This window comes from Canis aureus, chromosome 9 (genome assembly GCF_053574225.1).
Source record: "Canis aureus isolate CA01 chromosome 9, VMU_Caureus_v.1.0, whole genome shotgun sequence".
Classification (NCBI taxonomy): domain Eukaryota; kingdom Metazoa; phylum Chordata; class Mammalia; order Carnivora; family Canidae; genus Canis; species Canis aureus.
In genome coordinates this window covers 32,560,700-32,577,705 of record NC_135619.1, presented here as the reverse complement: position 1 = coordinate 32,577,705, position 17,006 = coordinate 32,560,700, and the positions used below count along the sequence as shown (strand labels likewise).

The 17,006-nt window shown below is 35.2% G+C and overlaps 1 protein-coding gene across 7 annotated transcripts in view; it reads left to right on the top strand.

Annotated features, from left to right (window-relative positions):
• The window catches only part of DDHD1 (DDHD domain containing 1), a 110,871-nt gene extending 94,520 nt beyond the window's left edge, over positions 1-16,351 (top strand). For 4 of the 7 annotated variants that reach the window (XM_077909327.1, XM_077909326.1, XM_077909330.1 and 1 more), the window contains 5 exons: positions 1,661-1,810; positions 3,674-3,926; positions 5,138-5,329; positions 7,813-7,896; positions 13,677-16,351. In XM_077909327.1, coding sequence (XP_077765453.1) covers positions 1,661-1,810; positions 3,674-3,926; positions 5,138-5,329; positions 7,813-7,896; positions 13,677-13,858 — 861 coding nt within the window. In that variant the 3' untranslated portion in view covers positions 13,859-16,351. The remainder of the gene's footprint in view (positions 1-1,660; positions 1,811-3,673; positions 3,927-5,137; positions 5,330-7,812; positions 7,897-13,676) is intronic. The other 3 variants (XM_077909329.1, XM_077909332.1, XM_077909333.1) reach the window with 1 other exon arrangement.
• The last annotated feature ends 655 nt before the right edge of the window (positions 16,352-17,006 follow it).

Sequence of the window (17,006 nt, the reverse complement as noted above, 5' to 3'; positions counted from 1 at the left end):
CTCAGATCATGATCCCCGGGGTCAAGCCCTGTGTCAGCCTCCCTGCTCAGCATGGAGCCTGCTTCTCCCTCTCCCTCTGCCACTGCTACTCCCCTGCTTGTGTTCTCTCTCTCAGTCAAATAAATAAAATCTTAAAAAAAAAAATAAAAATAGAATTAACATACAATCCAGTAATTCCACTATTGGATACTAACACAGGGAATACAGAAACACTAATTTGAAAAGATATATGCACCCCTATGTTTACTACAGCATTATTACAATAACCAAATTATGGAAGAAATGCATCCATTGATAAATGGATGAAGAAGATGTGATTTACACACACACACACACAAACACACACACACAAAACATGGAATACTAGCCATAAAAAAGAATGAAAGCTTGCCTTTTGCAACAACATGGATGGATCTAGTGGGTATAATGCTACATGAAATAAGTCAGAGAAAGTCATGATTTCATTTGTGGAATTTAAGAAACAAATTGACAAAAAGACAAACAGATTCTTAAATACAAAGAACTAACTGGTAGTTGCCAGAAGAGAGGTTAGGGGCAAGGTTATGGGTGAAATAAGTGAAGGAGATTAAGAATATACTTATTAAAAAAAAAAAAGAATATACTTATTGTGGTGAGGTCTGAGAAATGTACAGAATTGTTGAATCATTATATTGTACACCTGAAACTAATATAGCAATGTATGTTAATTATACTGGAATTAAAAAAAAAAAAGAAAAGAAACCTCATATAATGTGAAAAGAGCTGTGTAAAAACCCTCAGAGTTGAGGGGATCCCTGGGTGGCTCAGCGGTTTAGCACCTGCCTTCAGCCCATGGCATAATCCTAGAGACCCGAGATCAAGTCCCACGTCGGGCTCCCTGCATGGAGCCTGCTCCTCCCTCTGTCTGTGTCTCTGCCTCTCTCTCTCTCTTTCTGTCTCTCTGTCTCTCATGAATAATTTTTTTTTTAAAGTCTAAAAATAAATAAATAAAACATACCCTCAGAGTTGGAGTTACTCCTTTCTTTACTCTCTTATAGCAGTCTTTCCCCTGTTCACTAATTTTATTCTGCCTCCCCCACAGGATTGTAAACTCTGAGTGCATAAGCTCTGCCTTATTGGTCTTTACAGACTTCGTAGCACCTAGAATATTACGTAACACAAAATAGTAGCTTAAGGAAACTAACTAGTGTTGAGGAAACACACAATGAAATGGTCTTCCTTCTCCTCTTTTGTTTTCTATTAGTTGAAAGGAAAATGGAGTTGCTTCTGAAAATAGATTTTTAGAATAATTAATGGTGGGCAACCCGGGTGGCTCAGCGGTTTAGCGCCGCCTTCGGCCGGGGCGTGATCCTGGAGAACTGGGATCGAGTCCCATGTCAGGCTCCCTGCATGGAGCCTGCTTCTCCCTCTGCCTGTGTCTCTGCCTCTGTGTGTGTGTGTGTGTGTGTGTGTCTCATGAATAATAAATAAAATCTTAAAAAAAAAAAGAATAATTAATGGTTAGCATATAATTAACAAATAATGCAGATACCATCTGAACAAAGCTCATGAAAAAAGACTTATATTTGAAAATAATTTTGTTATTTGTATTATGTTGTGCCCAAATCTGATAAAAAACACTTCACCAGTTTTAAAATTTAGGATAACTTTCTCATTTTAGGTTGAGAATTTCTTCTGCATGGGATCCCCACTAGCGGTTTTCTTGGCATTGCGTGGCATCCGCCCAGGAAATAGTGGAAGTCAAGACCATATTTTGCCCAGAGAAATTTGTAACCGGTTATTAAATATTTTTCATCCAACAGATCCAGTGGTGAGTTGCAGTTAGGTATTTTCCCCTCAATATTAAATCATTCCTAAAGACTGTAAGAAATATTACAAGGTACAACTTAACTAATGAGAAATGAATTCATTTATCTGATGATATCTTCATAGATTAATAGTTTTAAGACATTTGTGTTTTGGTTTAGGGCTCAGCTAATACTTTAGAGATGATCTGTTTATGTTACAGTGTAAGAGCATAATGTAAAAATATTATCTCTGGACAATTAATACATGGAAAAAATCTTCTCAACTGTCAAACCATTACCAGTTGTGATACCAATAACCCAGCAACCATAAATTTCAAAAATCCCACTTTAAATTCTTCTTTCTGTAAAGCATGCTACAAGTACTGAAATGTGTCTGGTAGATCCTCTTAGAGATGAAAATATTTGAAAAAATGGATGAATTTACTTTAGCCTGGTGGGATTATAAAATTGGGGGGTTTTATATTCTGTTATGTTTATACTGTTAATAATTTTTTAATGTAAACACTCCAGTGATCTTGCATCCAGGTGGACCATTTTTTAATACCAAGTAAGGTTTTTAAATGAGAAAAATGCTCTTTAACCTTTTTTAAAGACAAGGCTAGGTATAACTAAGTTTAAAACAAACCATTTTAAATATCATTCATTCTCAGAAAAAATGGCTTTGTCTTTTAAAACATCTTTAGCTAGTACCAAGTAAATATAACATTGACTAAATACGAGAATTTTAGAAAATTTCCTATATGTTAAAGAATCAAAAATGCTATATTTAAGAAATAAATTTCACTGAGTTGGAAACTAGTATTAGATTCAAATACAGACTGCACTATCTTGGCCATGTCACTCCTAAGGCTGTTATCTATATGATTCAGATGATATTTTACTTCATAAAGTTGTTAGTATTAAGTAAAATATATGTGAAAAAACCCAGCTAGACATTAAGTATTTCATTAGTATACATTCATTTTACTCATTGTCTCACAACTTGAAAGTGAACTTGAGTTCATAGAGGAACTCTGAGTTTTCATTGTATACCCTGTCCTTCATATAATCTTAACTTTGTTATATTATAAAGGGGGGGCTCTAAACTCATTGTATTTAAGTTATTATTCATTTTATAGTTTTTCTCTGATTTTTTTAAGTAAAGTTTTTTTAAATAACGGTTATGTCAGAACTCTGCTAGGCAGTATTTACAAACATTATCCATTCTTTCCCACATCCTTATGAGGTAGAAAGTGTTAATCTCCTTTGTACAGCTCAGGAAACAGTGTCTCTGAGACCTTGCAACTTGGTAGATTTCATACAGTTAATAAGTGACAGAGGCTAGAATACGAACTTGGGGGAATTCCAATGCCAAATCCATTCATTGCCTTTTCTGCTATATCATCTTTTCTTCACATTAGACAAATGGTCTTGTATCAGCATCTAATTTGTGCTGTTACTATGTTAATCTATTTGAAAATAGAGCTTACTAAGAGCTCCTAAGATATTACAGATTGATTTTTGATCACATTCTGGTTTACTATTTACTACTTCAGCTTTGTTGGTAAGACAAACATAAATCTAATCATTAGGATGATACCAGAACATAATAAAAATGAATCTGTTTGTCTGAAAGACAAATCAGTGGGCACTGTTAACTTAGACCTATGCTAGTTTTTTTCCATAATCTTATCATTAAGGATATATAATTACACATATTACATATTATTAATAGTGAACAAATAGGAATGCATGTTAGAAATACCAGGTTTTTAAAAATTCCCTAAGGTCTGCTGAGCATGCAATAGAATAAGAATAAACAGTTTAATAAAATCCAAGCATTGTGCCTTAATGTTGTGTTTCTTTGAATGTTTTTTAATCTCAAGGCTTATAGATTAGAACCGTTAATACTGAAACACTACAGCAACATTTCACCTGTCCAGATCCACTGGTATAATACTTCCAATCCTCTACCTTATGAGTATATGAAGCCAAGCTTTCTCCACCCAGCAAAAGAACCTACCTCAATTTCAGAGAATGAAGGCATCTCAACAATACCAAGCCCTGTGACCTCACCAGTCTTGTCCCGCCGACACTATGGGGAATCTATAACAAATATAGGCAAAGCAAGTATATTAGGTAATTTCTCCTAAGTATTTCTTATTAGTAAATATAAGTGTTTTTTTAGATAGGCATTAAATTTAGGTTACTTGAAAATACTCTGTTACAAAATACCCAACATTTAATTCCTGCATTTAGAATTAACTACCCTCTCTTTCGTATTGAGAGCCAAAGGCCCTAAAGGTTCTGATTAGATCAGATCTTGTAGTTTTAGACTATGAGATAGCTGGATAGACAAAAAGTCTGGAAATCAAGACCTTCATTTTAATCTTGGCTCTGCCACCTACTGTGAGGTATTGGGTAAGTCACATCATTTTTAAGGGTCTGCTTCCTCATATGTAAAATGAGAGAGTACTTGAGTTCTCAGGGGCCCCCAAGGGTGCCAACCATTTCTCTGATTCATGACTCAGTAGTCTCTCAAATTCTATCATCCTAGGGACAACAAGGATATTTAATTTCTCTTTAAATGATCTCCACCAGCCACAATGTTTGGTGTACTGCTGGAGCTCAATTATGTGCCCCTTAAATTAGTTCATTGCTTTTGGTTATGGGTTGTCTTAATATAGAATGCCACAAGATGGCACTATAAATTGACTTTTCATTGATATTTTGTTATATCGATAGTTTATGATAGCTTTTTATAACATATTCACTTCAGTAGTAAAGCATATCGATAATAAATATATGCTCATGTCAGTGGCATGGTTCTGTTATTAAAGTTTTTAACCTTACCAAATAATGATCCCTTGAATGAGATAGAATCTTTATTCCTTTTTTTGTAAGCTAGATTTTTGCAGTTTGTACAACTCTCATTCTATTCAACACCATTTTTACTTAGAAACCTACAGTATAGGGCAGCCCTGGTGACTTAGCGGTTTAGCGCCACCTTTGGCCTAGGTTGTGATCCTGGAGACTCGTGATCGAGTCCCAAATCGGGCTCCCTGCATGGAGCCTGCTTCTCCCTCTGCCTGTGTCTCTGCCTCTCTCTCTCTCTCTCTCTCTCTCTCTCTCTCATGAATAAATAAAGAAAATTCTTTTAAAAAAAAAAAAAGAAAAAAGAAAAGAAAAGAAACCTACAGTATAAATTGCAGTTTTCCTATGTTCCCACCCTGGAAAAATATGACTATGGCTTGGTTCCTCTGCCAATTGGCTGTAACTATGGATGGTGCTCTTTAGCTTGGTATGTGGTGTAATTCAACAGTCTGACTGCCCTGTTTTGTGAAATACAGGGGCCGCTAGCATTGGAAAGGGCCTTGGTGGAATGTTGTTCTCAAGATTTGGACGTTCATCTACATCACAGCCATCTGAGACATCAAAAGACTCAATAGAAGACGAGAAGAAGTCTGTTGCCTCGCTTCCCACCACCACTGTTGCAACACAGACCCTTCCACACAGCAGTTCTGGCTTTCTGGATTCTGCATGTTAGTTCATACTCTTCTTTCCTTACGTTTATACTATATCACTTGCAACTTGAATGTGGAAAGGATTGAGATACTGACAGGAACAGTCAACTCTAAAATCTAAAGCATAAGTTAGCTTTAAAGGAAAAATACTTTTTCCTCTGGTTATATTTTTAAGTAGAGCTCCCAGGTAAATGCAGTTTTACTCTGCATTGGTGAATTAATAGTTAAGAACATTAATAATCGGAGCCTGGTGGCACAGGAGTCTTAAACATCAAGCATAAAACAATCTCTGGTGTGAGCACCCCCTGGTTTTATAAAGTAGATCTTTTTAAAAAATATGGTCTTTTCAGCCTCAAAATTTTATTTAACTGCTTCAGACCTATACTGTGATATTCATGATTCTTTTTCAAAGCTGTTATACCAGAGCCATTCTGCTGCTAATTCTATAGTTCTCTTTATCCAACCAAATTATAAGACTTTAAGGCTTATATTGTATTGGATCTGCTGTATGGCTTTCAATCCTATCCCAGCTTACCTAGCATAGAGTAAATATTCAAGAAATAACTGAATGAATGGATAGTTATGCTGGACTTAGCATTAGAATAGAGCTTTATTTAATTTTTTCCAAAAGATTTCTAAGGTTTAAAATCTTAAATAGTTATGAAGTTCTTATACATTTTATTTATATTTAATTTCAAGAGTCTGAATTCGAACCTTATTTTTAAATGTCCATTTAAATAAGACTATAAATCAAGTCTTACTTTTCCATTGGCTACATAAGGAAATGTAGATTCTCGAACTAGCTGCTTTTTGTAACTATAGCAAGCAGAAAACTTTCCTTCCTTTCTCTCTAAACGTTTAAGCAGATTTTATTTCAGATACTTGCAGCCTTGTTTTCTTGCTATATCAGCTACTCTAAATTTCAAAATGACCATTATCCATTGCCATCCATAAAATATAACTTAAAAAGGAAGTTCAGGTGTGGCAGTCCTAGAGACTGGATCTTTCTCCACAGACAACCCCACTCCAGGAGAAATTATCCTGGACATTCCTGAATTGGATGTTCCTGTTTGGACCAGTAGCATTTTTTTAGCATAAGTCTATTTATGTCAAACTCTGAGTACTGAAAATTTTATAATTGTAAACCTTTTGAACACTGCCTAGAAAATTCATTTTGGACTTTGTACAAAATTCATTTTTTAGTTTTCTTATATGAGTTCCTATACTACTGCTGACTTAAGCTCTCATTTCTACTTAATATCAAAAATGTGACTGTAAAAATACAGAATTCTTTTGTGACATGCAGAGGTCAAAACTCTAAACTTCTGGGAAATAATACTTTGAAAGAATTTTGTAAGATGGCAGGTAAAAAGTCACAATTCCTTGTAATATTAATGCCCCCTAGAAAGGGTAATGAAGACATAAAGACAGTCTATAGGATCTGAGGGAAGAAAGCTGGCTTTTAGGTCTTTTTACTATTTAGCATAGTAATTTCAAAAGAATAATAGAAAAACCTTTCTTCTTTCAGGACAGCAGTTACAGAGATGCTTAGCTATATTGCATCATCATATTTTGATGGCTTAACAAAATTCATTTTCTGCCATTCTTAGGTATAAATTCTTTGTTATTCTCCTCTAAATATGAGCTAATTGTGACTCTTGGTTACATATATTTATCTTTAGACATAGATGTAACTATTAAAATGAAAGTACTATAGTAGGATTCCACCTTTTAAATCAGATTCTCAAGATTTGCCTAATTCTTAGATTTGCTTCAATAATATATTTTTCTATATAATCCTGATTTAAGACATTCCTTATGTCATACTTGCTATTTTGACTATATCTTGCAAATCATAAAGACTTTCTTCCTTAAATCTTCTTTCTGGAATTTGGTCATTGTGATTAGGCGATTCTGGCTTCCTTCCTTCTTTCTGCTCACATTGATTGCCTCAGTTCTTGATAACCTTTATTCTGAAGCTATGGACTTTGATTCTCTTGCTTTTTGAGGGTAAGATGAACAAAGACTTTGAATTCATGAATCAATCAGGGTTCCTGTCTTTGAAGAGTATGTGTGTGCTGTCTGTTGAATCCACTTTATTGTCATCAAGTTAAAGCATCTTAGATAGCTATCCTTCATTTCTTTTGAAAAGTCTAAGCTTATTTATGGTTCCATTTCTTATATTCCCCTGTGTTTGTAACATATGAAAAGCAAAAACTATTTCTTTTATAACATGTTTTACCTTAGGTTAGAACTTAAATGAGCTATAAATGTTGGGGATATCTGAGTGTTAACAGATTATGACCTTGTATTTCAAAGTTAATTATGCTTACATTTTCCATGAAAGAGCTCTTCATAAAAACCAAAGTGTATTTCTTTATGTCTGCTAGGTTTAATCAGCATATTTAGGGGTAGTCATCTAAATTTGGCCACTACATCGTTGAAGGTCCTTTGTAATCATCAGCCAGCACTTTACACATCTTGTGTTTTTTTTTTCACAGATTTCAGACTTCAGGAATCGTTCTTTAATCTCCCACAACTTCTTTTTCCGGAAAATGTAATGCAGAATAAAGATAATGCCCTCGGTATGGTATATGTCAGGAATAGCATTCAGAATACTATGACAATGATCTACTTTAGAAGTCTTCTGCTCATTGAAACTATGAGATCAGCTTGAATGTCACCATTACATAGACTATTTTATATATATTTTCTAACCTTAAGTAGTGGTGGTCCTAAAACCCAAGTATTGACTAGCTGCTTAATGTGCTAAAATGATAATCCTGTGTGTTCCTACAAAGAAGGAATCTTACAGAGGGAAGAAAAGCATTAGGCCATTTTCCTTCTTTATTGTCCTAAAGGCTTCGAAAGAGTTCACTGTTCTTTTCATGTAAGACATTTAGATATAAAAAGTTTTTATGGTATAAGAAATATAATCATTCCCAGTTATTTCAGATACTAGTAACATTTCTACTTAGGGCTGTAGGTGTGCCATTGCTGCTGATATCTGGTTTCAACACAAATATTTAATGTTCTTTAAAAGGGATAGGATCACTTTTAGTATTTTTGGATGCAAGACATATTTTCAGTCTCTTAATTTTCAGCAGATTCTAAATGTATTACTAAGGATTGATCCTAGTTTAAAAATCATTTTTAGGGACACCTGGTGGCTCAGTGGTTGGGCGTCTGCCTTTGGCTCAGGGCATGATCCCGGGTCCTGGGATAAGTCCCGCATCATGCTCCCTATTGGGAACCTGCTTCTCCCTCTTCTGTGTCTCTGCCTCTCTCTCTTTCTGTGTCTCTTGTGAATAAATAAATAAAATCTTTTTAAAAAATCATTTTTATCATTAACTTTCTTTTTTCCACAGCTCCTCCCTCTTTCCTTTTTCTTTCTTTCTTTTTAATATTAGATTTTTCTGTAACAAAAAATACATTACAGGTTTTTCCTTGGATTTTCAACTGCATCTAATTATACAACTTCTCTATTTAATTGCTAATATCCATACTTTTTTTCTCTATTTTCAAAAACAAGAAAGCTCTTAACTTGATAAAAATTCCAAAACAGTATTTTACTATAACAAACTAATATGAGTTTTTTTGCTCCCTAGCAACAGTTTGTGTTGATGTAACCTCATGCATTTCCTTCAAGGAATGATCTTATATAAGTGTTCTCTCTGGCCCCTGCTCATGTAAATAGTCAAATCCATTGAAGAAATTATTTGACTTGTGCTTTTTGCATATTTTATTGGATGAAGGAAAATTGATATACTTATTAATCCTGCATTCAAGTAGCCCTTATATCTACTATCTTAAAACCATCCCAGCTATCTAGGCAATTAGACCACTAATCGTAACTACACCAAACTGATTCAAATGGTAATATGTATATGGCTTATGTTTCTCTCCCCTTGCTTTTTTTCATTTAACAATGTTTACCATGAGCCAAAGTACCAAGCTAGTCACTAGAAAAGATAGCAAAATGAAACAGACCTCAGTACTGCCCATAAAGATGTTAAATGCTGGTATGGAAATTAAGTATTTTCTAGAGAATACATATTCTAGTAGGGAGGTAGATGACTATATAAATAATTATAATATATGATAGAATGTGATGAGCCACATAACAAAGGTATAAGTAAAGGAGTCTGTCAGTTCTAGGGATTGAGAAAATGCTTTGACCTAGAGAAATCATAAAAGGCTCTGTGGAAGTAGAATTTGGACATGCAGAGATGAAAAGATGTTTTGGGGAGAAGAAACAGCATAAGCAAAGCACAGGGTATGTAGAGAACTAGAACTTAGTTGAACCAAAGGATGAATGGAAAGGAATAGTTCCAAATATAATAGGAAAAGTTTCTTAAACCAGATTGTTAGAGGTTCCAACAAATCTGGCCATCTCCTAGAGTTCCTTTTATTCAAAATTTACTAAACCCTATATTCACCCATAAAGCCCATCTGTTACAAATGTGAGATATTTGAATATCTTTCAGGATATATTAGTGCTGGGAAATTATTTTGAAATTATTTTGACAGATATGAAAACCGTCTATAAAACTAATTTTAGAGGGTTTTTTTTTTTCAAATAAATGACAGTTGGAGAATATTCTTAAATATATTTGAAATTATAACAACTCACAAGATGTAAATATTCCTTGAATGTCAAACACCTACCACATGAAATGTATAGCTGCCCTGAGGCAGCACAGAAATAAGAAAACATAATTTACCAACAAGAACTCAGCATAATCTTTTTTTTTTTTAATGAAAAAAATCTTTGGCCAGTTATTTGAAAACACGGTTTCCTTTACTAATATTTTTCTTGGTGTCTGCCTATAGCCAAAAATCATGCAATTATTACCATAATTATTACTTACAAATAGGATAACTTTTTTAAAAGCTTATTTATTTGAGAAAATGAGAGAAAGGGGAAGGGAGAGAGAGAATCCCATCCCCACTGAGCACAGAGCCCAACTCAGGGCCCAATCTCATGACCCTGAAATCATGAGCCAAAACCAAGGGTCAGACACTTAACTGACTGAGCAACCCAGGTACTTCAAGATAACTTTAAAATTAAGGTTTTGAACATTTCTCTCCAGGGAAGGTAAGATGCTTCCATTAAAATAGTAGAAACCTGTCCAGTTAGTACACATTTTAACACTAAGATGCTTACTTTATATTCATACATATTTTTCTTAATACCATATCCATATGGACAAGACTTGTGTAGAGAGTTCTCTGATGAAAGCACAGTACTGATGACACCTTACCTAAATAGTTCATAAATTGCCAACATTCACTTTGGGGAATAGGAAGGGAAATAGGCCTGTTTGTGAGACTCCCAGAAAAGAAAAAAAAAAAAAAAAGTCCATGTTTTAAAGCAGTATAAGCAAACTGGTAATGATTGTTAAAATCTAACGATCTTTTTCTCATTTTCACTTCTCTTCAATTGTTCAGGATCTGAGGCTTTGTGGATAAAGGAATTCTAGCCCTTAGGCACTCAAAAGAGAAAAAAAAGGATAAAGTGATGATTTTATGTTCTCCTTTCTCTTTGACCTCACTTGGTGAGAGAAACTAGGAAAAACTATCAGCTGTGTTATGCCACCCATTTTTGATATGCTAATAATGAGAAAATAGGTCCAAGGCAATTCCATATAGATTTGGGCCTACTTGGGCTAAGAGCCCATCTCACATCACGTAAAGAATGGTACTGCCATCTGGACCCTTACTCCCTTGGGAATTCTATGATCTACATAAAAGGGAGAGAGAAGATGAGACATAGGCCCACCTAATTCCATTCCTCTACCTGTAGAATCAACATATGTAAGGTCAACTGGACGGGCAGCCAGACTGTCTGTTGTAAACCTTTTAAGGAAAATGAGAGACTAAAACCAGTGATCACTTTATTCCCATTTTGATGAGGGCAGCCTACAGATAAATAGCAAGGGGTAGAGACGGTCAGTCTATTTAACAACACTTACTAGAGTCCCCGTAGGTGATAAGAATGACAAGAGCCATAATAGGATGATAATTCAGCATTTGAGTTTCTAGTATATGAAAGACAGTGTTTCATGACAGTAACAACATTTAAGAATAAATTTCACAGGGATGCCTGTGAGCGGCTCAGCTGTTGAGTGTGTGTCTGCCTTTGGCTCAGGGCGTGATCCCAGGGTCCCAGGATCAAGTCCCACATCCGGCTTCATGCATGGAGCCGCCTCCTCCCTCTGTGTTGTGTCTCTGCCTCTCTCTGTGTGTCTCATGAATAAATAAAATATTTTTAAAAAAGAATTTTACAGACACAGTTTCAAAGCCAAATAATACTTACTAAAACAGAAAAAATCTTCCTTGCTTTGACTTTAAAACAACAATTCGACTTAAAACTGTTGGACTAGGAAGACATTCTCCAGTGGCATTTTTTTTTTTTTTTAAATTATGATAGTCACAGAGAGAGAGAGAGAGGCAGAGACACAGGCAGAGGCTTCTCCCTCTGCCTGTGTCTCTGCCTCTCTCTCTGTGTCTATCATGAATAAATAAATAAAATCTTTAAAAAAATTATAACTTGATGGTCTTTGCCGATACTAATGTGTATTTTTCTTATCTCTTCTGGTTTTCCTCTTGTTTCTCCTCTTTATAACTAACTGCAGCTTGACTTCTCTTCATCATGCTTGAGAATTCCAGTTTCCTCTTTTTTCATCTTCCTGTCTGTTGTGCCAGACTGTGCCTACAAATCAAACTCAAATGTCCCACAGAATACAAAAGATAAAAGATTCAGATATTACTATCCCACAGTTCCACATATGGATTGCAGCTATTTCTGTTTTATTGTGGATTAGCTTACTATAATTTAAATGAGAAAAATAGTTTTAAAAAGTGTAAAAGGAAAAAAAACTGTAAAAGGCCTATGTCAATATATTTTACGAGTGTTTTATAACCTAATTGGCATTTATACTGCTTATTTGAAAATGTATATATATCTGTATACAACATGGGTGTTCCTTGTCAGAAAAGCATAGTTGGGGGATCCCTGGGTGGCTCAGCGGTTTAGTGCTTGCCTTGGGCCCAGGGCGCGATCCTGGAGTCCCGGGAACAAGTCCCACATTGGGCTCCCGGCATGGAGCCTGCTTCTCCCTCTGCCTGTGTCTCTGCCTCTCTCTCTCTCTCTCTCTCTATCATGAATAAATAAAATATTTAAAAAAAAAGAAAAAGAAAAGCATAGTTGAATAGAAAAATAACAACTATATGCATTTTTAAATCACCAAAGGATCTTGTCATAAAATACCTACTTAAAATAAGCATTAGCTAAATATTTATGTGAAAGTATTCTCTAGAATAATATGATTTCCCATCTGCAACTACCAAATTTGCTTTTTAGAAAGCAAAACCCAACTTTTTTTCCAACCTCCTTGATTTTTGACACCTTTTACTTTCCGCATCTTCTGGCACTCTGAACAAAGATTTAGGTTTTTTTTGTTTTTAAGATAGCTCCGTCAAAGTATTATATCGCCCAATGACAGTTTTAAAGGAGTTCCTAAAGATCAAAATATTATTTTTCTAAGTGTTTTATCTCTAAGGACTTATTAAATGAATCATTTGTAATTCTCTTATTAGCCTTGATTTTTCTCTAACAGGTATTGCAAGGACTTTCTATGGGTTTTAGGAAAAAAAAATTTTTGAATTCACTGGATTATTTGAGAGTAGTAGCTATAAGTGAAGTCCTTCTTCCCAAGGATCATGACTGTTCCTCCCAGTTTAACTGCCCCTGCCACCCAGTGGATTCTTTATCCATCATACATTTAGTGAGCACTTGTATATCGCATGTGAGGCCCTGCTGACTGCTTGGGGACCAGGCTGTGTGATGGCAGCCACAGGGGGAGTCCGGGACTGCAAAAAGTCACAACAGAGCAAGGTAATGGATAGGGCCGCCCCAGAGAAGGAGCCTTTGAGTGACCTGTGCACCCTCACAGACATCACTGCATATAAGTCTGGCCCACGGTTTTGCAAGAGACAGTTTACTTATTTTACAGATTAGGAACAAAAATGGGAAAGTCAGATTTGAGCCCAGTTTCTTTACTCCAGATATACTGTGTGATACCAAGTGATTTTTTTGTTGTTGTTTTATTCCTTTATTATCCCATATTGGCCTGAGCATACAAAGGAAAGGACTCCACCAAATAGAATCCTGAGCTATTTAGACTGCGGTTGGATCTCCCCCAACCCCCACAAGATTACAGTGGATGGTCATGTAAGAGGAAAAAAATATAATTAGGAGAATCACTTCTGTTAGCTAAATTTTTATTCTCAACTCTAGGTAAAGTCTATATAGAACATACTGTAAAACTTACTCATTTGTTTGACTCTCTTTTCTTTTTAGTGGAATTGGATCACAGAATTGATTTTGAACTCAGAGAAGGACTTGTGGAAAGCCGCTACTGGTCAGCTGTCACATCGCATACTGCCTATTGGTCATCCTTGGATGTTGCCCTCTTTCTTTTAACCTTCATGTACAAACATGAGCACGATAGTAATGCAAAACCCAATTTAGATCCAATCTGAACTCTCGAAGGACATTAATGGCCCAAAACTGATTTCTTTCTGTTAAAATATGTATGTCAAGATATGGAGATTTCAGGTTAAAGTGTTTCAGTTTTGTATAGGGCAAGAAACATTTGAATTTAAAAGCACTTTATTTAAAAAACAAATATTTTTTCAGCCTGAAAGAAGTTATTTACAGTTTTCATCATTTTAATTATGAGTCTGATACAACCCCCTGCAGAGAATCAAGACCTAGAATTGAGTTTGGGTGAACTGTAAGGTTATAAATCACAATCTTAATTTCTCCCAAATATAAAAGCATATTAATGAGTTGAATCTAATGTATTAACCAAAATATGTTGTAAATCTAAAATGGCCAAGGTCCAGTGTAGTCTATGTAAAGATCACAGGTCTTATCACCGTTGTAGATTTCTATGAAAGCTTCTATCTCCACAGTTCCTTTGGAAGAAGAGGATAACAGATTTCAAGTGTTTTGAATTTAACTTGCTTAGAAAAATTAATGCTAAAAAAGAAATATTTAAACTACTGCTGTATTTATAATTTATTTCCTCTAACAACTTTATTTCAACATATGAAACATGAAAATTTTTAAATGTTTCCTTTGAACAATTTAAGAAACACATTTGATTTCTATAGAGTTACCATTTTTTCCTCAAAACTCCATCTTTGTACTCTTCAGATGAATATAAAGACACTGTGGCATACTCTCAGTATTTTTTGCATTAAAAACTTGTGGTTTCACATAATTAATACTAGTTCAGTTATTTTAAAAAAATGAACTTTGTATTATGTCAGATGTACCTTTGAAAAAGCTCAAGTTTTCTAAATTTGACACAAAGTACTCCATCGTGGCTACATTTCATTAACTTTATTGGACAATTAGTAAACAACTTTGGAGTAGTGAGTACTACAACTATTTTAAATATATAAACATCTGTGTGCCAAACAATTAACATATATAAAGGAATGGAGTGCCACCAACAGATTTTACTTGCGAAGTATATAAGAAAACCTGGTTGGGACACAAGGCACATAGATCAGGATTCCAAGGCATTGGGAGAGTTTTCCTCTGCTGTGATGGTCTCCACAGTGCTTTTCATCTGAGGAGCTCAAAATGCTTTAAGATTCAGTCATCTATGTGGTAGCTCCCTGTGGTAAGTAAATGAGTGTCTTTCTCATGTTACATGTTAATACACTAAGGCACCAAAATATTTTAAAGTGCCTTGAATTAGATTACAGAGCAAACAGAAGAGCTCAGATTGAGGCTAGACTGTATTCTTTTATAAGCTGTTCAGTGACTAGTAATTCACATGTGACCTCTTAGTTTGCAAACAATAATAATCACAAAGGTTGAAATGTGTAATTTGGAGAAGAGACTGAAGCCATTATTTAGCCTACTTTTCGTATATGTTCTGGGGTTCTCACATACAAAGGAGAGTTACTTGGAGGGGGACCATCTCTACCCCAACCAACCCTCACTCCCTAGTGGATTCTACTAGGTTCCACTTACGGTGCTGTCTTTGCTTATCTTACAAGGATTTTAGCTGCCTAGTAATCATTGTCAGACTGGGAGCAAATCTGGTCAGTTGCACATCTCACCTACTCTCTTCTTTACAAATAATGGAATCCATAGGCTCACCTATAGGTTCTCCTGCAGCACCATCAGTTCTCTTGTCTGTTCTGGCCTTTCATTGAATTTGCACAACAGAAGGCACTTCTTTTTAGTGCTTAAAAAGATCCCAAGGTTCCATGACCAAATAATGTGACTCCCTAAGAAATGCTTGCTCTAAATGGCTTTTGATGAAATCTTAGCAAAGCTGAAGCAATCTCTTTCAAATATAGAGATTCCAGTGAACTCAGGTCATTTTCATACCCTGTTTTACTTCATAAGTCTAATTTAGTTCTCAGGAAAATTAAACTCCTGTGTCATATGACTGTATCATTAAAGGTACTTGAGCATATGTTGCTGTAGGTGGTGTGACATTCAAATGTCTAAGATCTTTAAACGATTCATTCTTAACTACTAGAATATGAAGAGAAAAGTCTATCAAACCTTTTAATTTGATAATAAGTTTAAAAAAAAAGGATATACCCATAGCTACAGCATATCATCTGCTTATTTTTCACATTGAGGAAACAAAATTAGATTTAACCATATGGAGTTTATTTGAATTCTTGAAAAGAGCAACACTTAAAACCCCCTTGGCAAAATGAGATAGTCTTGGATTACTGAACAGGTGTTTTGTTTTCAATTCATTATTTCATCAATAGAGATGGTGATCTTGATTTGGTCGTACTCTTCTTGCTTCCATGTCTCTGCATGTTATCATGGAATGTACTTGTATATACTCAAGTAATATACAGAGTATGTGTAATTCCGGCTTGATTTAGAAGCTAAGTCCGTTACTGAGTAACATTTTGCAACTTTATTCCAGCAAGTACTAAATTGGCCAAAAAGTTCTGTTTTTGATACCATTAAAATTTTATTCTCTATTTTGTGTATATGCTATGATGATTCTTCTGAGTGCTGGTCAGATCATTTCAATTTTAATCCAGTTAGGGTCCCAAGAATGATCAAAACTTAGAATAAGGAGAATGTTTGGGATTAAATCTTACCTTATTTTACTTTGAAGTCAGCCTTTGCTAAACCCTTTTGTTCATAACTTTATTTTCAGCAGTAATTAGGCTTATGTTAAATCCGTCGTTACTGTATTATAGGACAAAATTACAAAATGGGCTGGGTTTCCCAAGAACTACCCCTTTTTATGTGAAGCAAACCTTAAGAATCTTATCTTTTACTTCTTTCTATTAAATAGCATCTGTCAGCCTGTGGAAATTCTCAAACTTCACATGTCCTACCGAAGCCTTCAGACAGTGAAGTGTGAACATTCGTCCTCATTCTCTTCTCTCTTTTGTTTCTTCACTGGGGGCTGAAGTATCCTGTTCTACATGGCATTTCACACACCTTATGCCAGCTTTGCATTTCCCTGAAGCATAGACGGGGGAAAGAAACCACCGGTGGTGTCCCAGTCGGTTCACCATTCATTTTCAGTGATGGCACTTCAGCCCCTTAAAGAGACCAGACCTTGAGATTTCACTGTAAGGCCTGCAGTGGAGGAAAATGAATTGAATGGCTTTCTTGTTAATT